At 33.4% G+C, this 24,789-nt stretch overlaps 1 protein-coding gene and 1 pseudogene across 3 annotated transcripts in view; one reads left to right on the top strand and one right to left on the bottom strand.

Moving 5' to 3' along the window:
* The window catches only part of LOC150087963 (F-box/WD repeat-containing protein 7-like), a 186,888-nt gene extending 176,832 nt beyond the window's left edge, over positions 1 to 10,056 (top strand). For all 3 annotated transcript variants that reach the window (XM_090369291.1, XM_090369292.1, XM_090369290.1), the window contains exon 12: positions 9,286 to 10,056. In XM_090369291.1, the coding sequence (XP_090225417.1) occupies positions 9,286 to 9,554 (269 nt within the window). In that variant the 3' untranslated portion in view covers positions 9,555 to 10,056. The remainder of the gene's footprint in view (positions 1 to 9,285) is intronic.
* Positions 10,057 to 23,124: 13,068 nt separating this feature from the next.
* LOC150087962 (5S ribosomal RNA) lies at positions 23,125 to 23,242 on the bottom strand (annotated as a pseudogene).
* Positions 23,243 to 24,789: the final 1,547 nt, after the last annotated feature.

The raw sequence follows: 24,789 nt of genomic DNA, 5'->3' as shown, positions 1-24,789 counted from the left end.
TTTTAAATTTTATTTTGGTTGTATGGAGTTAAATCTGTTTTTTGTGCACATAAATTAAGTTGCTGTTTAAAGAAGAGATTAACCATGAACTGCTTCAGGAGGTTTTCTTTTGTTTTAACACTACTTTGCCAAGCCAGGTTAAAAGACAAAAGGCCTGATATGGCTGAGTGAAAAAATGCAGTGGCACAGGTATTTGAGTGAACTGTGGTTCAATCCTGCATGACTGTTAAATAAAATTAACGATTGTATTCATTGTCAAAATGATTAATTGTAAACTTCTCTGACCTGGTGGTAGTGCCAGAGTATAAATATTAAAGAGATAAAATAAATATGTAATGCTGCTACATATTGGCAAGTTATCTTCCATTGTGATTCACTGGAGAGAATTACTAGACATGGCAGGTATGAATAGCCACTGCTGTGCTTACCTGTCTATCAAATCATGGTTAACTGGCAGACAAATTTTTCATGTAATTTTATAGATTGATATGCTAATTTGATAAATTACATTTTTTATTTACTAAAGACATTACTACATTCAATAACGGCACCTCCGTAGCCAGGTGGGCAGGAGCAGCAGTGCGTAACACACGCTTCTTGATTGGACCAGGGTTCGAGCCCATGACCACCAAATACGGAGGATGCGGAAAGGTCAGGGAATGACCACCGCATATCCCCGGAGCAATATGGCCTTAGTTGCTAATGCTCCTAAAAACCAAATAACAACAACTACATTCAATAAATATGTAAATTACTGAATGGAACTGAATATGGCTGTTTCCCTCAATAACCTCCAGTAGTGCGTACCCTGGGTCCTATTGTACAAAATCCTATGGTCAGAACTTGTTCTCCTTCTGCACATGTTACAGACCCTTCATGGTTTTTTTTTTTTTTTTTTCAGCCCACACTAGCAATGATAAAGTGACGTGTTAAATTTTTTCCAATAGCATAAGAGGATACCCCTGTTTTTATTTCAGTCACAGCAGTTTTACAAGTGTTGTTTTTCCTGTCATCAGACCTGTTCTTCTGCACATGCTTTGGCCATGTTTCATGGCAAAGTGATTACAGTTAATATGTTAGATTTTTACCAAGATTAAAAAGGAAAACTGAGATTTAACTTTTGTTATTCTATGTAGATTGTCCTCTTGAGCCATTGGGAAATATTTAAGCAGTACATGCTTAAATATGGGGTGATTTTCATCAAAGTCACTTGCACTTTCCCATGACTGATGTCAATCTATTGTCATGTTGACAAAATTTGACCAATCGCTTAAGAGAATAAAATTAACTAAAATTAAAGAGAAAGTGAAAAAGGACACAAACAAAAAAAAAAAAATCTATTGGATAATCATGTTTTTTTATTCATTGTTATTAGGCAAAAATAAGTGTTGCTAATAAAGTTATGTTTTAAAAATAATTTTTTTAAAACATCACTGAAGCAAACAAAAAATAACAGAATTTGTTATTTTTTGAACACGCTTGCATTTTTTAAAAAAAATTATTTTTCTTCATACACATTTTTTTTCCTTTTGACTGAAAATTGCTCAACTCACTTAGTTCACTAATGACAACTTTCTTTGCTGCCAAAGTGTTCATCAGTGAAAACTACAAAAGAGAGGACATGTGAGGAAAAATGACAATAGCTATACTCAGACAATGGCTCCAAGTTACAAAACTGGACAGGTGGGAGTAACAACAAAAATCATTGTGTCCAGTATTCACTTGGAGGGCGAGGGAAGTGAAATTAGCATTTAGCAGCATCCCACGTTCAAATTTTATCACATACATCCATGTTTGAAATGAGGAGTTCTAATATCCAGATTTTATTTTATTTATTTTTTTTTTGTTACAAGCCATTTTAGTATGCAGATTTGTATGATATTTTTCTTTCAAGTAGCTTTTGTGGTTAACCTTTTCCATAAATAGCAACTTATGTGTACAAAAAAAAACCCCCACAATTCCACACAGCCAAAGTAAAATTTGACAACCATAATCAAACTTTTTTTTTTTTTTTTAAGCTCTACACTGGACATTTTTTATCATTTGGAACTCCTCTAAAGTGACATCATGCTGCTCACCAGCTCATGTAATATAATTAGCAACAGCAGTTGGCACTTAGTTACGAAGTTTATAGAAAGTAATAACACACACAAAAAAAAAATTTTTTTTTACCTTTTTTTTATATGTGAAAAATTATTGAAACTTTCTACTATCTTTCCCATATTGACTAAATTAACATGTTGACCATATACTCATGAATGTACATAACAAAACTAAAAGATTATTAATATTTGAAATGAGAATTACAAAAATTTTGCATACTCTTAATAAGAGTATCTAACTTAATTTTTTTATTAATAATATCAATATGTTTTGGACACATGGATTCAAACACTTTAAAATTGAAATGCTCATATTTTGGTCCTTTGAAATTTGAATTAACCGGGTTTTACTATATATAATGAATGCAGTTCACCATAAGTTGCTTTATTGTACTTGCACTTTACATGTAACATACTTTTCCAAAGTGTTTTATATTTGAAAGAAGTGCTATTTATTTGAAATGAACACCATTATTACCATATTAACAGCAAGCAGTATCCCTTGAAGGTAACACTTTTTTATTTAAAGTGCATAGCACAGTAAGGCAACTTTGGCAACTTGTGGAGTGCCTTTGCAATATGAGATTGATACATGTATCAAACTTACACTTTGCTTGTATCTATGTACAAACTCTGACTATTGTCTTAATCTGTGCACCGATTAATTATTAAATAACAAAAGGTTAAGCTGGACTTTGATAAGACCCATGAATACTTGAAAATGTAGACTATTTGACAATATTACAAGGTCAGAACAAACCTGAAAATGTCATGTTAGGGATGCCCTACTGTATAATGTTTTTCTTTGTATACTGACTAGTTGTAGCTCTACTGTACAAAATGATGTTAGTCACAAAATGTAAACAATTACCTTTAACCATATAAGGAATAGAGTGCAGGGGTCAGTTTTCTCTTTGACAAATGCCACTTTGGGTTGTTTTTTGTTTATAAGTTTGTTTGCAATGGAATATGTGGAACTATTGATTTTTGTTGTTGAGCAGCCCTTCATTTTGAGACATAAGGTATAATGATTATACCGACCAACTTAAAATACAGGAAATCTGCAAAGCTGTGTGTGTGGAAATTTTGAAGACATTACCGGTGGAAAGTAGAGAGAAGTAGGTACACATAATATAATGAAATAGATGTTTTTCCAGTCTTTAATAGCTTGAAAGAATTATCAGAATACATTGCTGATTATTACAAAATTTATTACAGTGGAACCTCCCAAAATCTGACACCCTTGGGACCTCATCCTTTCTAGATCTTCAGAGTTTTCCAGATTCTAGGTGGTCATAAACATAAATTTATAATACAATATTTTTGTATTGCACCAACCTCCCCCACCACAAAGTCTGAGTGTTGAAAACCTTTTTAATAATAGTCTCTTCTACAAATAGAGATAAAGATCTGTATATGCATTTTGAAAGGTTACAATTCTCTGAGTCACTTAATTTTCTTTTATGCTGTGTTGATGGTGTTTGTGAATCATTACCTCAGTCTAATTCTCTGTGTCAATTGCCAGGCCCAGAAACTTGAATAATCCATTTCTTGTTATTGGTAAATCACCTGTCTTCTTCATGAATAGCAATTAGGCAATTTCATAACATAACAAATTTATCAGTGTTATTGAAGTGTGGTAAAAATTCATTTCAAATGGATTTGCCCATTTACCTAAACATAACCAGAAAATGAATAATGCTAGATAATGCCCTGTTGGATTTATAGTGGGAGGGTTTAATTGTATACTAAGGAGAAAAACAGTTAGCAGCTCAGTCATTCACTAGGTTTCTCAACTCCATACTACTACTGCCACTTACCACTCCTCTGTCCCTGTACTTCTCATCACCATTCATGTCGCATATACATTAATAAAGTAACGTGTATAATGTCATCCTGTGATTATAACAAAGTGTTAGCTTTTGAGACATAAGTGTGAAAAAACACACTTTTAGGAATAAGAATGCCAAATGTTAAAAGATTTTAATATTAGCCATCAGTATGTGGTGCCCCAGGTTTTTGCTGTATCAACCAAAATATAAACTAAATAATTCCTGCCTTAACATAAGAAGTAGGGACACTCTCTTCTTATGTTAAGGTGGGAATTATTTAGTTTATATTTTGCCTCCTATCTTGCAGCCAACCTGTGATCCCAACGTTTTCCAGCTTAACAAATAACTTTTTGTGCAAGACCGAGTCAGATGTTGTGCTAAAATCAAAATAAACAATGTCAAAATTATTTCTTACATCCAGCTCACGAGTGCCTCTGTCAAAATAGCTAAACAGGTTGGTTAAACAAAATTTTCTGTTTAAAAACTACACTGTGAAACACGGTATTTATTCTTCAGTATTCCATTTTTGTCTAAATGATTCTATATTTCACTCTTGATTATTGCCCCTGTGATTTTTTCCTCTTGATTTTCCTTACCACTGTAGTCAGACTTAGTTGGTAGTTTCACACTTTGCTCTTAGAACTGCCTTTATCTGTTGGCAATACATTGGCACTTTCCCAGAGGAGTGGTGCCCTCATAATTAATCTTAATGCCTCAGTGCACACTCTTGCTGCTTCAACTCCAGGAGCCTTACTCTCCTCTTTAGCCTTACTCTTTAGGCTTGAAAGATTTTTCTAATAAAAAAATCTTCTATAACTTCAGTATTACTAATTTCATGTTTTTAAAGGAGTTTCTTAATTTTAATGTATTTGCCATGTGCAATTTATTCTCCTTTCCTGAAATTAAAACCCATTCCTGGGGGGGGGGGGGGGGGGTTGCCTTTAAAATCTGCTACCTCTCTCTCTCTCTCTCCTCGTCATCCAGCTTAATTGTGATCACTCCCTAGTAATCGTTCCCTTATTGTCGTTGTCAACCCACTGATATCATCTCATTAGTGATTATTTAGGTATTTTAACTGTTACAAAGTATGGATTCCCTACTTGAAATACCAACCAGGATGAATCAGGCTGGCTATACAGATATTCTGATTGATCAGGTTGTGCCTTTTGTTGAACATTTGTGATTTTGATACTCCTGCATTCCAGGATGACAACTATTGAGTTTACTACTGTGAACTGAATAGTTGTTGCCTACTGTTTGGGCCTGTACGGTTTTAAACTGGCATAAGTAAATGGCAGGGCATTCAAATTTGACTTGAATCCTAGGCAGCAGTTCCCAACCGGTGGTTCGCGAAAGTGTTCCAGTGGGTTTGCACTAAAAATTCCGTCTCAGTTTTGATCTCCCAACACCAAACTGACTTGACACTGCACTGTCCAGCAATGTCGACTGGCTTCTTCCTTGGATTTTATGTATTTATTAACTAATAGCATAACCCCTCCTCCCTTCCTATCCTGTCTATCCCTTCTGTAGACATTGTACTCCCCAAATTCCAGTTCTGCATTCCTTATATCTGTGTGACACCACATCTCTGAAATCCCCACAATATCTGCCTTTAATGTTTTGAGCAATACGTCAAATTCATCAAATTTATTTACTAAACTCCTAGCATTGGTGTATACGGAAGTATACCTGCACCTGTTCTTTTTCTTAGCTACCCTAACAAACCCATGTGTTTACTTGTACCCCAATGATTCCCAGCAGTCTCTGAAATATCCTGCATCTTATTTTCTAGGCTGCGGCTCATTCCAATAGAAGCAGTGCAAGAATCATTTTCACCTCTGCCAGTGGCTACTGTTAATCTATTAGTCCTTGTATCCCCCCAATCTAGCAGTTTTCTGACCAACCTAACACTGCCTCGATTTACATAGGTATATTATTGTAAACTATAAAATATAACTAATAATAAATAATAAAGTAAATTAAAATTAAATAAAAAGTAAAGAATTGCCAAGGAAATAAACCACATCTCCCACAATTCCTTATAATTACTTTACTATCTTACAGTATATCATGTTAAGTAAATATCTATAATTATTCCTTGACTAAACGTCCAAGAGTATGAAAAAAGTTGTTTATGCATGGGTAATGCGAGATATAATCAGATGCATGCATACTACCTGGGTAGTAGAAATGATGGAAGTGCATTACCCATGCATAAACAACCTTTTTCATGCACTTGGATGTTTAGTCAAGAAATAGTTTAAGATTAAACCATGCACACCATCAAGCATCTCTCATATTGTGGAGTTATACTTCATAACCGGGTTGTCGCTATTACAACAACAGGATACCTGCCCACCCACCGATGAGTAAGCTAACAAGCTTTGAAACTGTGCCATCTGGGTGGTGGTATCTACCAAGAATAAGTAACATTAGTCTGGTGAAATAACTTATTCAAAGTAGTGCAATATCTCGGCCACTCGTTCTGAAGATTCATTCACAATATGAGATATGAATAAACGATGCATTCATATTACCTGGGTAATAGAAATGATGGAAGTGCATACCCATGCCTAAACAACCTTTTTTAAATAAATGTTTTCCATACTTTTTTTTTTCTTTTTTTTTTTCATTCTCACGGATCATTGTTATGTATAGGTACTTTTTTTTTTTTTTTAAGAACTTGTAGTACTTAGTACCATGCATGGGTTGAAGGTTGAAAAGCTGAAAGAAGATACTTGTTGACATTAGACTTGAACTTATGTAGATGGTAAATTTTCAGGAAATACATATGAAGGAAGGTTGTTCCAGAAAACAGAAGTTGAATGAATAAATGAGGAAGAAGAAGAGTTGGTTATATGAGTTTGAAGTTGGACAGTAAAAGGATGTTGGCTAGCTGCATCATGTGTTTGGACTGCTTTAAAAGAGAGTGGAAATTATAGAAGCCAATTCAGAAGAACAGTGCCCATGGAAGTATCTGTAGAAAGGGCATGCAGCAGAAACAGTACATCTATGAGACAGCGAGTGGAGAGGCTCTGTTAGAGAGGAGTCATTAATTAACCTAACTGCCCTCTTGAATGGAATATAGAAGCATGAGAGAGGTTTTGGGGGCACTGGCCCAGATGTGGGAACAATATCCGTGGTAGGGTGGATTTGCGATTTGTACAGAGTGAACAGCTGTTTGGAAGAAAAGTAATGCCGAGAGCAAAAGAGAAAACCAAGTTCTTTAGATGCAGAGGAAACTATATTTGTAATGTGCTTGTGCCAAGAGAGATTAGAAGTCAGAGTTATCCCCAAAATAGATAACATCTTGACTAGAAATCAGTGTGTCACCAAAGATAAGCACAGGAGCAGAAGAATCCTTTTTGCAAGATATAAGACTCGACTGAGTTTTAGAAGGATTGAAATTAAGTTTTATTTGCCCCACTGGAGATCAGCATGTAAGGATTTGGCAATGGATACTCAAGAAGTTGAAGCTGTTTGAGCAGGGCAGGGTTTCTCAAACTGGAAGGTGGAAAGTAATGTGCTATCACCAGCAAAACTATGGATAGGATTTCCGGTCAATGGAAAATGGCCATTATATTGAAGTTAGAAGACAGAGAGCCGTCTACCATCACCTGCAGTGAGCGGTCAGAGAGAAAACTGGATACCCAATCACAAAGAACAGCTGGCAAATAATAGGATGGAAGCTTATTTAGAAGACCTTTATGCCAAACACGATCAAAAGCCTTGGAAACAACAGCAATGGCTTGAGTTTCACCAAAAACTTTTCCATTTACAATGGGTTTCCTCAGCCTACAAGTTATTTTTTGGCAGGAATTTTTTTCCCGACAAAGTGCGGTTCAAGGTGTGTTGGTCAGTTAAACCTTGGGCTGTCATGCATTCCCGTACTCCATCCATGTCCTCCTAGGTCCTCCTCCTCTTCTTCTTCTTCCAGGAGGTATCCATTCCAGGATAGCTTTTGAATATCTGGTTTTTTGCATCCCGCTTTTCTTTGATAGTGTCAATAATATTCTTTTTCACTTCCATTTTCTCTCTTATGTCTTCACTCCCGTTTTTTTCTGTCTTTTGTAGAAGTTTTTGCATAGATGTACATAAGCCAGAATATCACCAGTGGAATGACACTGACGGAATCCATACTGGCAATTATTTACCAGATGAAAGATTTCCACATATTTTGAGTTGGCAGTTAATTGATTCCTCCATTACTTTAGAAAGAGTAGAAGTAATCACAATGGGATGATAATTGGATGGAAGGAATTTGTCACCCTTAGGAACTGCCTGGATATGAGAAAATTTCCAAGCAGAAGGAACAATATCTTTGGAATAAGAAAGTGAAACAAGACGACACAAAACAGGAGTAAGTTCACGGGCACAGGTTTTGAGAACAAGTGGAGAAATACCATCAGGACCTGGAGCTTTCATAGCATCAGATTCATCAAAATCCTTCTTTTGACATTCTTTTGATGGAAAACCACAGGATTCATTGAATGGAGTGTACTAGGAATGGTTTGAGATGATTTACCAAGATCATCAATACATGAGTTGGAAAAAAAAAATAATTGCTAACAGGTCAGCTTTATCTTTGACTGATGTGGCTACAAAACCATCTGGTTTTGACAGAGGCGGAAACAGAGATGGGCAAAAATTGTGGCCAAACTTTGGAAAGACCAGAATACTCAGCTACCATTAGAGCAAGAAGCAAGTTTTCTACTCTTAGCCCTGTTCAAAATCTAGTTTGAACTAATCAATAACTACTTTACAAAGTATAAATAATACTTAATAATAATTTTTATTATGCAATATCGCTTACAAAAACGTAGTACTGGAAATATTTTATAATGAAAATTCGGTACTTTTATATGATTTCAGAGAAAATAGGCTCAGGGGTTTGCGATAAAAATATTATGTTGAAAGGGTTCGCAAGTCAAAAAAAGTTGGGAACCGCTGCTATAGAGAATATATGGGACTGTCTTGAATGGAAAGTGAAAACTCAACACCATCTGTGAAATCTGAATAAACTACTACCACAGTTGTTTTCAGAATAGCCTAACATAAAGTGATTTGTGTTAAAGGAAGGATTGCACATTAAAAGTTACACAGGTGACTAATTTTTTGTCCAGGGTGCTTATATTACTATTCTTAAATTGAGTTTACATCTTTGATTAAATTCTTTAAAAAAAAAAAAAAATATATATATATATATATAATTTATTTTATTCTGTCTGCAGCACTTTTGTAGGCTGTATCATATAAAATATAAATACTATAATATTTTTCCTTTTTTTTTTTTTCATTGTTGTTTATTTTTATTGCACTTGACTATGCTAATTTTTGTTTTTACTTTATAGGTGCAAACAAGCATCAGAGTGCAGTAACCAGTCTTCAGTTCAATAACAAGTTTGTTATAACTTCTTCAGACGATGGAACAGTGAAACTGTGGGACTTGAAGACTGGTGAATTTCTGCGTAACATAGTAGCTTTGGAAAGTGGTGGAAGTGGTGGTGTTGTGTGGCGGATACGAGCATCTTCCACTAAGCTTGTTTGTGCCGTTGGTAGTCGAAATGGGACAGAAGAGACAAAGCTTCTTGTATTAGACTTTGATGTGGACTCAAAATGATGGCGGTAGATTTAGAACATTAAAATGACTTTTATTAAAAAGATAGAAATTTAAATTTCAAGATTTGACTGCCAAGATGCAAACTTTCCAACAGACTTCTAGTTAACCTTTGCCTAAAAAAGCTTATATTCTGTGCCACATGACGAATCTCTGGGTGAAGTCAAGGACAGCTGTGACTGATCTGTTAATGGGAAATTGATTTCATAAATGCTATTCCAGTTAAAAGATTTTTGTATTAAAATTCAGTCAAAAAGTACCCAGTGGATAACTATATATTTCATGTTTGCTTATCCATCATGGAACTAAAAATATTTCAACAAACCTGTGGTATGGAACTGTTTCCTTGGATGTAAACATTAATGAGCCTTGTGTTAGTGACTGTGAAAATTTGATTCTTAACATTAGTGTTGGCCTTCGTTTTGTCTGTTTGTGCTGGACACATGAAGTGGTTGTCCTTTATATTTCTTCCCACCCAAACTGTCAACACGGACATCTTGTAAATAAATTGCCATTTTTGGTACAGTTGTTGATTTTATTAGAGAAATTCAAAAAAATCCTGCTGCATTTAGAAAACAATTTAAAACTTACTCACATTAATGCTGCTTAATTGAAAATGAAAGATATTCAAGAACATTTGAACTTTGGTAGTAGGGGATGAGATATTAGCCATTGCTGGCCTCTGGCATACAAATGAAAGACAAATGGGGACACGCTCAGTTTTCGTGTTTTGTGCACCTACAAATGTTTGAGTTCTCTATTTACACATGCTGTTCCACGTGCACTGAGGGTCAACAGTGATTCAAGTGAGACATAAGAACACTTAGGTAGTAATTTTAGTCTGTAGTTTTAAAAGGTAAATATTTATATGGTTATCAAAAATGTTCAATCCCACTGCAGGGCAGAAAAGCAAATGTAGATCTGTAGTTACAGCAATAAGACAAGGTTGAAAAAAATGGTTTAGCTTACCAAAGAAAGAAATTGAATACTGCTGAGCCACTGAACGACATCATTGGAATTTATAGCTGAAAGTCTCCAGGAAAGTTGCCGTGAAAAGCACGAAAACATGTCAGCAACATCCAGACTCCATCACAGTGAAAATTTTTTAAATCAACATGAAACAAAGGAGAAACTTCTGTTATGATGTTTTGCCTGTCTTGTTTTGTGTTCCTTTAAAAAATCCCCACTGTTATAAATGGAAGCAAGTCCATTTGAAACATCTAGTGGAACGAGTTTTATTATCTATTGGAGACCTTTTTCAGTGCCCTTCACAGTTATGCCGTATGTTTGTTTCCAATTAGAAATTCCTATTGGCTCTATAGATCCTTTGTCTTTTATGTTAGAAAATGCACTGCTCTTTTTGCAGTGAGTTTGAGCATTAAATTTTTTTCAAACTAAATTTGCTGCTAAAACTAAAAATATGCACCTTTTTTCAGCCCTGTAATCAAGTGTTCTTTTACATCTAATTGTATTTTCATTTTCCCGTTTCCATATTCATATTATGAACACATAAGAGGTTTTGAAATCTGAATATACTGGCTCGGTAAAAGTCATCGACTCTTAGTCTTTTCATTATAAATTCAAAACATTTTGTTACAGAAACAATCCTTATAATGGCACTTTTAATATCTTCAATAAAACAGGAGTAAAACTGATGTACAGGTGCATCTCAAAAAGACAACACAGGTAGGCAATCAAAAAACTAGATTTTCCAAATCTGTACATTCTTTCCTGAGACTACTAGTTCTTGATATTAAAGGTTTGTGTTTTGTGCTATGCATAAATTAGTTGGTTAGCATAGACAGTTCATTTTCCAAAGTGACACATTTGGTACTGTACAAAAAAAAAAAAAAAAAAAACACCCTATAAAAATAGAAAAAATTGTGGCATCAACATCAAATCACTGACCTTTTTCAGGGTTTTCATCCAGAACCTTACTTTTCTATCCACAGACAGGCAATCAACCAGAGAACCCAACGTTATAAATTAAAAGAAAGGTAAAAGTTTATAACATAAGTACAGTAAAATCCCAGTTATCCAAGATATTTAGGACTGAGGTCATTTCAAATTTTCAGTACCAAAAAGCATTCTGTCTATATATAAAAAGAAAGTGGAAAAACAACAAAATAATATCAGTGAGAGAAAAATAGTTATTTATACATTATATACTTATACAGCTTTAAAATAATGCCCACCTTCTAATAACATTGACTGTTACATAAGTTATTTGCAGTAATTTACAAATGGCAAATTTGTAGTGTGTGTGTGTGTGTGAGTGAGAGTTTAATACAGCAAAGTTGTACATATTATACAGAAGTGGCCTGATTGAGATTTACTCTTCACTTCATTATGACACTTCAGAGAAGTGGAATTGTGATTTTATTATACAGTAAACCCCCGCTATTTGTGGTTTCGCGTATTCGCGATCGCCGATTTAATATAAAATGAAACCTAAAAATGTGAATTTTAAAGCACCGTGAACATTCTGAGCCATAAAAACATGGGCGTGGCTAAAATTATCTTTCTCGGTCAAAACAGCGCTCAGTGGGTGGGGAGAGAGGGGTGACAAAATCGCTAGCGTGGATGTTTCTCGCTAATCCTTGTTCAGTATGTGTTATGTGCTTGTCATGGAAGGTTTCGTCGTTTGCTTTTAATTTATATGCTTATAAATTGAATAAATTTATCAATTTATAAATTGATATGCTTACAAAAATGATAAATCTACCGTTTTGCAGTGTAAAACAGACTTTTTCGAGTGTGTTAACGGAAGAAAGTGACTTTATTGTGGACAAGTTCTTTCTAACCCCTACAAAAATATGGCTACGAATAACAAGAGAAATGTGAAAATATCAAAGAAGGTGATAACATTAGCGAATAAAATTGAGTTATTAGATAAAATTTCTAATGATGAAAGTGTCTCCTCAGTGGCAAAACATTATAAAATCAATGAGTCAACGGTACGATCAATCAAAAAATCGGAAGAAAAAATCCGCCGTAGTGTCCATGAAAACGCGCTAATTGCTTCAAAAATTTGCTCTGTAACTCGTGATGTTAAATTAGAAAAAATGGAAAAAGCTTTAAATCTGTGGATAGAAGACCGAACTCAAAATAAAATTCCGTTAAGTTCACTCATCATTCGTGAAAAGGCAAAACTCCTTTATCAACACTTTAGCGAAACTGGTGATAGCACTGGCGGGATAAGTTTTTTAGTTAGCAAAGGCGCTGGTTTGAAAGATTTGTTTGAAATTTCTAATAAATATTACATTTAATATTAAATTGTTTCTTATTTTCATTTCGATGCCATATGCTTGCATTTCACTATGTACTGTCATACATAGTCATATTATGAAGGTACATATAACACATACATAGACAAAATTTTAGACTAGTTTTTCTTATATATTTCATACTTTGGAACGGAACCCCTTTATTACTATGGGAGCCATTACTTAGTATTCGCGTTTTCGGTATTAGCGACATTTCTCAGGAACGTAACCCCCGCGAATAGCGGGGGTTTACTGTATTCATATTACAGTCTTGTTTCTTGCAGTTAAATATTAATTGTGCCAATTTATTTGAGTGAAATTTTAAAAAAAATAATACGTAAAAACTTTCAGATAATTGAAATTTTAACTAAAGTTCTGCTGTAACTCCAAAGAAAGATCAGCAGTCGATTTATCTAAATACATGAACAAATTGGAAAATAAAATCTGTTTTATTTTCAGGTTAGTGAGATATAGAAAAATAATTGTAGTTACAGAAAGACCGAGTCTGTTTTTTGACATAATCACTATGAACATTCAAACATTTAATGACATTTTTGAAAGCATGGTGGAGTAATGTTATATAATTCTAATTAACACCATTGTTGCACTTTTGATATAACTTCATTGTTAAGGAAATATTTTCCTGCAAGGTTATTAGGTGAGGAAACAGGTGGATATCTGAAGGTGCTAAATCAAGGCTATATGGGCAATGCTGTAAAGCAGAGATTTTGAAACTGAGTTGTGGCCACTTGGGAGGGGGGTCACTTTTTTTTTTTTTTTTTAACTCAGGCATATTAGTGGAGCTTGGACTTTTGAGTATTACTAAGCTTACTAATCGGTTTTCCATCTGCTTACTTTACTTAGCAGAGTAGCAAAAGCACAAGGATTCTATGAACTACTAACAATATTGTATTCTTTAAAGCAGGGGTCTCCAAACTTTTAGAGAAGCGGGCCACATATGAATTTTTGGAATATTTGGTGGGCTGGAGAAAATTCCTAGTTACTGAAAACTACAGTAACTCTTTAAAGTACTAGTTCTAATTCTTAAAAAGTCATGTAAATGCAGGTCATTAAGGCTTGATCATATTTTTGATTTTGCATATATCATTTTTGAAAAAGTCTGTTCACATATATGTGTGCTTCTGAAAATTGATGTAACCTTTCTTACAAAATTTTTAATTTTTGCATAATCTGACTCAGATAATACCGAATAAAATTGAATTAGATTTTCATTTTTAAATATTATATTCAGTGCATCATTAGATTGAAGATCTACCAACTTTAATTGTGAATTCTCATCAACATCATTGAAGTGTGCATCAAATGGATTTTGAAAAAGTTCATAAAATCAGAATATCTAGCTGCAAAATTTTCCTGCAACAAACTAACATTTTGAACAAAATTTTCAGTGGAAAAATTACAACTAGGTGTATTTTTAGATAAATTATCGCAACATGGAAAATGTGAAAAATTTTTCTGAAGTAGTTGACTTTTAAATAACTCCGGTTTTGTTTCAAATGCTTTGACATTATAATACGATTCATTGACAGGTTTCCCTTCTCCTTGTAGTTTTATATTAAGAAAATTCAGGTGTTCACATATATCTGTTAAAAAGGCAAGGTTCCATAACCATTTGAGATCTGACAGTTGCAGAATGGGGTTTCAATTTTTCCTTCATAAATAGATCTATTTTGATCCTTCCTAACTTCAAAAAATCGCTTCAACATGTTACTGCAATTCAACCATCATACTTCAGTGTGGTACAACAAATCACCGTATTCGGCCTCAATAGTTTCAAGAACATTTTTGATTTGCCGATGATTCAGACCAGTCTTGCAAATAAAATTTACTGTTGATATTACAATTGACTTGACTGAATCTACACCCAAAAATTTTCAGTGAAAAGACTGCTGGTGAATATACGATGAAATTGCATTGGTTTTTTGATATTTTTACTCTCAAGATATTTATGAAGCTGACCCATGAACCCAGTTTTAGTACTGACCACAGTTTTAATGCTGTCCATCGTAACTTCTGATAGCAAATCTCAATTCAATTTGAGGGCGTCAGTTGCTTCTGACACACTCAAAAATATATATTTTCACCTGTTATCTCTTTCAAGCTTTTTAATGCAACTATCTCTTCAGTTACTGCAAAATTTTGATTTACACCTCTGATATAAATTAGTAATTGAACTGTGTGGCTTGTATCTTCACTCTCATCAATTGCTATTGAAAAATGTATGAATTCACAAACTTTTTTCTATGAGTTGATTTTGAACATCGGTTCCTAAATCTTCAGTTCTTCTCGTTACAGTTGATGACGATAAACTTACAGATGCAAAATTCTTTACTTTCTCAGGACGTACTTCTGCAATTGCCAAACAAATTTTTTTTACAAATTCTCCATCCTTAAAGGCCCTTCCTTCTTCAGCAATGATTTGGGAGGCTCGAAAACTTGCTCTAACTGCAGATAAATTTTGATGAGTAAAAGTTCTAATCTTCTGTTATTGACTTTTAAAAGTTTGGGTTAGTTCTTGGAATATTTTCTGCCACAAAGCTTCTTGAAATTTATTGTAATTTTTTGTAGTGTAGTGACATTTCACATTATATTCCTTGAACATCAGCAAGGCTTCATTGCAAATAAGATGTGCAAGTATCATTGAGCAGTGCAAAAAAAGTAGTTCGTTAGCCACCGCTCATTAAAAATACGACATGCAGCATCAACCTCGACATGACTTTTATGGGGTCACTGGAACAAAAAAAAAAAAAAAAAAAAAAAAATACTCGTGAATATTGAAGCACTGACGTGTCTTAAATATTTTAACATAAAGGTTACTATTATATTCATATCACTCTTATATAACGTGAAAAAATTAATATAGTTTATCAGGCTGTTTGCCTAATAAACTACATTATTATAATATAAAACTATATTATTATAATATTTACAGTTACCAATAATACAATTCCAATTACCAATATTACAATTTGCAAATTACAATTCTAAAGTATTAAGTTTTGAATTGCTGTTACAATAGAAAACAGGAAATCTAAGGTAATAAAAAGAGATTAAATTCATACCTGCCGACAGCCTCCTCTTGCCAATGCTACCAGAAACTTTGTGCATACAGGCTGCCAGCAGTTAATTTATAGCAGGGAGGTTCTTGTATAATAGAAGCCAGGGGTGACCTTTGCTCCTGTACTCTGAACATCAGGGTTGGTATGCAGGCTGGCAAGGGATTAGGAAATCCCTAATTACTGTCTCTAATGCCTATTGCTAATGACAGCGTCAAGATTAATAGATTATTTTAACGATGTTTCAAAGAATAGCTTTGAGTGGAAATAACAGAATTAATATCTAACAAGACTGAGCTGATGACACAGAGGCGTCAACCGACGAATGTTAAAATCTGTAAAATGTGTTTTTCATAAATTCTATTGTGATCTAATAAACATTAATTTTTACGGTCTAATTGAAATATCCACGGGCCGTAGTTTGGGGAACTCTGTTTTAAAGTATTATTTGTATTATGGAACCTTATTTTGGATGAACTTTTTTTTACACTCGTGTAATATTTATTTTAAAATATGTTTAAATTTATATATTAAAATCATTATGTAAAAAATGTTGGTAAAGTTTTGTAACTTACCTTTAATTTACTTTTTGTTATTCAAAATAAATAGGCAGTTCTCGCTTTACGAGTTCTCTTTTACTCAAGTATCAACAAAATCGAAAATATGAACATTAATTGCAAAAAATTAATGTTAAACATTCATAAATACCGCATTCCAAACCACGTGCATAGCTATACAATACAGTGTACCCCGCTTTACAATATTAATCAGTTCCAGAGACACCATCGTATCGTTAAAATATCATAATGTAAACCCAATAACACATTGTTTTTTGGTAATTCATTTCAAGACCTTGGAAGTTGGAATTTTCGCTGTATAACTAAGCTATTTATCTCTAAAATGTCATTTTTAAGGTCACGAGTGTGACCTTAAGGCTATATAAAGGTCGTAAGCACGGTTTGTAAATTGTATTAGTTACCAATTCAAATCATTAAAATGCACCACACTTTCATCGTTATCATATGGTCCGTTATAAGAATCAATTTTAAATGCCTTTGTGATATTTTTTTTAAAACACATTTCTGGAGATCACGACCATAAAACAAAAACAATTTGCACTTTCCGGAAAGGTTTATCGGGCTTTTCTGTTACTGCAAGCAATCATAAACAAGTAGTAAACTCGATTTTCTTGCATTTGCAAAAATACCGATAGCCGGAATTGTGTGGGTTTTTTTACGTTATTTTGGTGAAATGTGTTTCCCCTTTACTGAAATCTTCAATTGTATAAAAAACATAAATAAATTTTCAGAATCTTCTCTTCATTCCTTTTTTTTTTTTTTTTTTTTTTTTAGCTTCGTAAACTTGTTACTCCACACAAATCGTGTTAGTTGCAATTTGCGTTTAAAAATGCTTATGCATGCAATCATGAAATTTATAATTAAAAGAGAAGATTATCTTTGAAACAAATGCCTTTCGAAGCATTTCTGAAGAAGACGACTCCTTGTGCAACAAACCAATGAGTGCCGAGCCAATAATGAGTGATCAACAAGTGTGCATTTAGTCGATGATGAAGAATAAACACTTTTTAACATTTGTAAGTCATAAATAATTTCTCTATTTATTATAATTTGCTTGATTTTATAGGCTGTTTTCATTTCTTTCGATAAATCATTGTTTAAACATAAACTAATTAGCTAACTAATTTCATTGTTGATAACGTAACCCCTATTTTTAACCATATGTCTATGGGAAATAAATTCCCGCTTTACAAGCACGCTCTAGAAACGAATTAACTCAAAGTCGAGAACTACCTGTATTTATTTCTTGCCCAACTCTAATTAATTATTATTTTTTTTTTTTTTTTGGGAGGGTGGGTCACACAAACTCGTTTATCATTTTAGGGATTTGTGGTATTGTAACATTTGAGAGATCTCCTTTTGTAGAGTGTCCCATTTAGTCGATTCTACCAATCTTCTGTCAACTGTGCATTATCATGCAGGATTTTTAAGAAATTGAGATTTTCTTATGGTGTTTCTCATTGTGTGTGAGGTACATGTTTAGGCATTGAGTGCAACCACATTTGGCAAAATTGATCAAGGTAATTTTTTTACTCCAAAAAATTATGCATAACTTTTTCTGCAGGTGTTTGAATTTTTTGTTCTTTGGTGATCCAGGAAGCTTCTACACTATGGATGCTTGGATGGATTCAGAAGAAAAGCATCCAGGTTTCATCTCCTGTAACTTTCATTGCAGAAAGTTTTTCAGAAAACTGGAACTTTTATGAAAAACATCCCATTCATACTTTTTGATATTTTATAGAGGTTGTTTCCTGGTGTGCGTGTATCATAATAAGTGCCAAGTGTCTGGCTAATGTCTTACATGATGACATCTCTTTAATGAAGCAGCCAATTTAAAGCAGTGACTGATTTTCATGAGTAACCAGAATTTTTGCCATCTTGGATATTACTTTTTTTCATTAAACAGTTGGCACCACTTAGACATTGCTACTTCACCATATACAGCTATAGTTTCTTTGCACTCAGTGGTTGCACCTAATACCTAAACATATACTCTATACACATGGAGAAATGCTATAAGAAAAACTTAATTTATTGAAGACTGAATCATCTTGCATGATAATGCAAGAAGATTCACAGTTGGCAGCAGATTGGTGGAATAGACTGGATAGAACACTTAGACATTGCTGTTTCACCATATACAGCTATAATTTCTTTGTAGATTTCTATTAGTGTCTTGCCTATATTCCATAAGAAATGGATGATTCTACTTCTTTTGTTTACAAGTCTATGCAGTTGATCATTTCTAATGTATCACTGCACAGTCACGTCTGAAAAGAAGGAAGTCAGTCAGATCAGATTCACCTAATTTGTCATACAGCAATTTTTCTATACCACAATTTCAATACCACATCCAGTTTTTAAAGTACAACATTGGAGATCTGGTTTGTCCTCATACAATAACCATTACATTTGTGTTTCATAATGAATTAATGTAATGAGTAGTTTTTTTCTGCATCCTTTTATTTGTTTATTAACGACTTACACTTATTATTTACCGTAATAAGAGACTACTGGGTTTTCTCAGAAATCGACACTATTAAACATTAAGGTCATTCAACATTAGTGATTTTGATACTGTCGATCCAAGAGAACAACTTTTTTTGTTTTGCAAAGATGTTCCATCATTGCAATGTTTTCTACCTTTGCTGTAGGTATTTCTTAGTATCACAGAACACTTTTTAAAGGAGGAAAAATTGTGGAACACCATATGTAGCATTTAGTTTTGGCAGAATACCAAATAAAAACAATTTCTTTCATTCATTCATCTTTCATTTATAAAAACCATTCTTGAATGATTGTTCATAATATTGGCTTCGAGTTTTGGATCTTTAAATATAAATCATATATCATTCAAGATGTTTTAACCAGTAAATAGGAAATTAAGTAATTGCTGCATCTATGCAAATGGCTAAATGACATCACAAATCAGGATATTTCAAGCCAGTTGAAATATCCTGATTTCATGACATTGATACTACCAATGTCATGAAATTTCCCATTGGTTCATTATCCATTGGTGTAATGGATAAAAGGGTTTCCTGTGTGTGTGTGTGTTTTTTTATTACCTTCAGTTTACATAATCAAATCCAGATAGCCTTTTATATTATTATTATTTCCCCAACTATTCCTTCATTCTTTTGATAGGAAAATTGAAGGAGGTGATATAAATGACAGATAAAAGAGAGGGGGGAAGCATATCACAGGGAAGGAAATTTACTGAATAAGATAATACCACCAAACAATTAAACTGGAATCTTATTTCTTACTGTTATAATCAACCTCCACGGCAGTCTGCTGTGAAAGTTGAATTTTCAAAAATGCTGGATACCAAATTACAAAGCATTTAAGTCTTATCCAGTGGTCACATGGTTAGGTCAACTTGTTAATAACATCATGAGAATTTGTTTTTAATGTAGATGTAGTGAATATATTTACTTTTTATTTTAAAGTTCATCAAAATGCAGGTAACAGCTAAATTTTTGCAGAACATGTCACAGAATGCTTAGACAATGTTTGTGGAACACTGTTGAAAATACTGCTTTATTGTATTTTAAATTGACATGATGATCACAAAATGAATATTCTATAGTTAAAACTATAGACTCATCACCCATCTGTTATAAAATTACCAATGCAGAGCAGTCACACGTAATGAAATACTGAAATTACAAACTGCAAAAACAACTAAACTCTTCAAATCTTCACAAGCCACCAACTTAATACTCATACTAAAAAACATAAATGGTTTTAAATTAGGCAGTTTTATAACTTTAAAATAGTAACTAAAAAAAACTTTAGCTACCTTCCTCAGTTCTGAGCTTTTAGAATAAGTAGTGGTGTACCTGTACCACTAATAAGACATAAATGACAAGGATGAAAGTAAGAGAAATAATTAGTGTAATTATTAAAAGAAGAATACCACTATACAGATCACTTGAATCTATCCAAATCTAATTACCTCTCAGAATCCAGAAGAGTTTTGCTGCAGACTAACTTTAGCCATAACTGTATTTTGTTCAATAAAATGAGGTTGATATTTATATGTAAGCTTCAAATATATATATAACAAAAGCATCAGCTTTTGCTTTTTTATGAAATCCATTCTTGGCAAAAGTGTTCATAGCAAAGATCTAGTTTTATGCATTTTAAAACTAGAATAAGCTATAATGGTCTATATGAGGTAGATGATCTCTCTTCCATTCTTGAAAACTCCTTTTTTGCTTTCGTCATCTGGCACTGTTGTTTGTATTTGAAGTAACTCAATGGTAATCTCACTTTTCACACCTGCTCATTAAAAAAAAAAAAAAAAAAATTATGTGCTGAGCAGAGCAGAAATTAAGCAAAACTTCTTTAGAATATTTTTAAACATATATTTCAATGTTACAGTGGTTTAATATTTTACAATTGTTTTACAAGTTTGTTATAAAATTTTTACAGGTCTCTCCTTTGTACTCAATGGAGGTGGTTTCAGTGGTCCAATGCACATATATGTGCTCTATATGCCTTAACAATGCTCACTATTAGTGTCTTCGGCATGTTGAATTATAAATTTTTTATGAAATACGGTAGAGAATGATGAAAGATATTTTGGTTTTTCAATTTTAAATCTGATTGCTAAAAGCTGAGATATAATGATTTAAAATATAAACAAGACACGAGTGCAAGTTTCACTGTGGCTGCACTGTAGGGGTATTGACTGCATCATGCATTGCTGCTGCGTATGGTGTACATCATTTCGTGTTGCATTTTAGTGGCGATTTTTGTCGATCCACAGATGCAGGTTACTCCCATATAAAACTGCCTGGGGTGCACCTAAAGCAGTTTCACTTCAAAAGGAATCAGTCTCCTCTTACCCTTAAGAAAATGAAGAAAATCACACAACCACATATTAAAGAAATCCTGTTTGGATATTGATCAAAGTATTTTAAGCTACAAATAATTATATATACGGTGGATTCCAGTTATTTGGGCCACTGGTTAATCGGGGCAGCTGTTTATTTGGGGCAAATCTTAAAAAACAGAACCCAATCAAGAAAATAGCCAGGTTTTACTTCGCTTAATTGGGACAACATGCCGCTTAATCGGGGCAAGAGACCGCAGCACTGGAGATTACCCTACGATTGTCTGTGACCGTACCACGTAGTTCAGTCGAAATTCTGGAGGTCACAACCATAAAACAATTAGTAGTCACCTGTTTATTGGGCTTTTCTATAAGTGCAATCTATCATAAACAGGTGGTAAACTCGATCTTATTGAATTTGCGATAATACTGACAGCTGGAATTCTGTGGGTTATTACGGTGAAATGTGTTTACACTTCCATGGAATCTTCAATCATATAAAAAAATTAATTTTCAGAATTTTCTCTTCGTTCCTATTTTTAAAACTTCGTAACTTGTTACTCCATTCTCACTTGCGTGTATCGTGTTACTTGCAATTTGTGTGTGTGTGTGCTGTGTTTGTTATCGATTGCTTATCTTTTTACTGTTTTAAATTTTAATCCCCATCCCACAGATGTTAACTAGTTAGTATGTACATATTACAGTACGTATTAATTATTCCAATTATCACGTATATTCTTCCGATTTTCACGTATCATTTAATTTTTTAATTGGTAAGGTAATAAAGGGTAAATTTGTGTTTAATATATCTTTACTTTTATAGCCTGTGGATTATATTCCTCCTATTTTCACTCATTAGAATCGCTGTTTAATAGAATTAAAATTCAATTCACAAATGTGATCACAATGACTGGCGCTTACTACACATCGTATAGTGAATAGTACTTTACTATGGTGAGTCCATCGTAACGTGATTTGATTGTACAGTGAACCAATTGTAAAGCGGGGTCCATTGTATTTTTAACTATTTATGTGAAACTTCGGATAATTGGGGCAGCCGTTTAATCGGGCCAAAATTCACTAGTCCCGATGTGTCCCAAATAACGGGAATCAACTGTACTTTGGAGATTTTCAATAAATACAGTTTTCTCTCCAATCTGCTCAAATACAATTATCTTGTTCTCAGATCGCAACAACTAATAGATTATATTGTGGATGTTCGTGTTCCAAATCAATAAAACTGTCATACTAACTTACTATATTCCAATAATTGTTATATAATAGAGTTAATATTACTTCTCATGATCTGTGATGCCTGTATCTTGTTTTCTCTAACAAAGATATAATCGAATATCAATTTCAAACATTTTTATACTCTACCGTAGTGAACATGTAGGTTTATCATTTTGATAAAATGTGTTGGTGACCATCAAGGTTGTGCGTTTGATATACTTGACTCTTTCAATTGTTACCATAAATGGTAATGCAATCATTAATTGTGACATTTTTACTGGATCTAAACATTTCGTAATTATTCCACTCTCCATTTGGCAATTTAAATCTGTCTTAGATTTAATTTAACAGGCAGTATTAATATATGATACTGACTGCTTTATTCAATTCTCCAAAAAAAATCCATTAGCATCATAATCGTTTGTGAATATCAGTTTTTTCATTTTTGCTGCATCAGCAATCAATCTATTAATAATTTATTTACAGCTATATATTGCAATATAGCTGTTCCACTAAAAATATTTTAGAGAAAACATCACATCTATAAAGTTATATTAATAGTACCAACTAGTAAAAAGCCAACTACACCCGGTATTCCCAGGTGGTCACCTCCCAAGTACTAACTGGGTCTAATGCTGCTTAACTTCGGTGATCAAACGAGAACTGGTGCATTCAGGCTAGTATGATAGTTGGTTATTCAAAGCACCTGTAATGCGTTTACTTATTGCTTAGATTGCTGTGTCATTTCGTATCGCATTTTCGTTGCGATTTACAAGTTTGGTAATGTATACAGTGCATTACATTTCCAGCACATTCAAATTTTTATTTCTTAAATTGACTGAATTTTCTTTTTCTGTGATTAATAGAAGTGAAAAGTAAATATCTTCTTACCAATTAATTACTAAATGAATAACTAATAATATATAAAAGTAATTTTCATTTGATTGCACATACCCCATAATATAATATTCACCTCAATGTTTTAATAATTTATATATCAATTTTCATTAAAAGATTTTTAATAAAAATTGAAATGCAATATTGACTGTAGTAAGCAGTAAATGCTTTTTAATGTACTTTACTCTTGGATTTTAATAACAAATGAAATATGATACTTCACATTTCTCCTCTGATTAATGTAATAAAAAAATACAGGTAGCCCTCAATTTATGCTGGGGTTAGGTTCATGGTGGGACAGGTGCAAATGGAACCCTTTATATAATGGAGTTAATGGGAAATCACAGGGTTAGGTTCCGGACACCAAAGATTTTACCTACCCTTTTCAATACTGAAGTATTTAAAGTTCATAAATAAACTTTTTTAATTAAAAAAGTGTTTTATTTTTAACCTACATAAATAGTTACATATAATAAATAAAAAATTACAAAACACTTTGACAGTGTAATGCTGAATTTTTAGTTTGTTTTTAAAGGTCCTGGTTGAGGATCTTCTGTTGAAGGTGTTGGTTGAGGAGGTTGCCTTTTTTTGAAGAAAGAAGCAAGTGTTGATTGCCCAGATTTTTTCCTCCTTTCTTTAAGAATTTCAAAAAAACGGGTCAGGGTTGATATGACACCCCTTTTAACTGTGGCACTCTTCTCTCAGTTGTGATCAATGTGTCACAGAGCTCATTAATGAGGGATTCTACACTTGCAAGAATCGGTTGTAGATCACTGGTCTTCATCATTTTTAGAGGAGGGCCATCTTCTTTCTCTTCTTCTTGCTGTTGGCTAAGTTCTGCACCTTCAAGGTGTTCATTTGAAAGAGTCTGTGCATGACTTTTAAAGAGCTCAGTTATATCTTCAACTGTAACTTCTTCTAACTCTGCCTCTTTTGCCAGCCTGCTCATGTTTTCTACAACATTCTGTTGTGGCTCGAATCCTCTGAAGTCACGCATGAAATCTGGGAGAAGTTTATGCCACACTCCATTTAGACAATTGACAATCACTTCTTGCCAGGCTGTGTTAATGTAATTGATGCCCTTTAAGATAGCAAACGATTGCCAATATTCTCTGATGGTAATGTTGGACTCGTCTAAAGCCTTGTACCATTTCTGTAAATATTTGCCATAGGTAATAAGCTTTAAAGGTGGCTATTACCCCTTGGTCCAGTGGTTGCAAAACTGATGTATTATCTCTGATTGGCTCAGATTGTCCTTGATCACGTGAACAGTGCATGAAACATAGTACAGTACGATGCCAATAAATTGTTTGATGATTTAAACTTTCAATTTATAAAAAAATT

Source organism: Mastigoproctus giganteus, chromosome 3 (genome assembly GCF_048544385.1).
Source record: "Mastigoproctus giganteus isolate SK-2022 chromosome 3, ASM4854438v1, whole genome shotgun sequence".
Taxonomy (NCBI): Eukaryota; Metazoa; Arthropoda; class Arachnida; order Uropygi; family Thelyphonidae; genus Mastigoproctus; species Mastigoproctus giganteus.
Note: the sequence above shows the minus strand (reverse complement) of the source record. Positions and strands in the feature narration are given on the sequence as shown.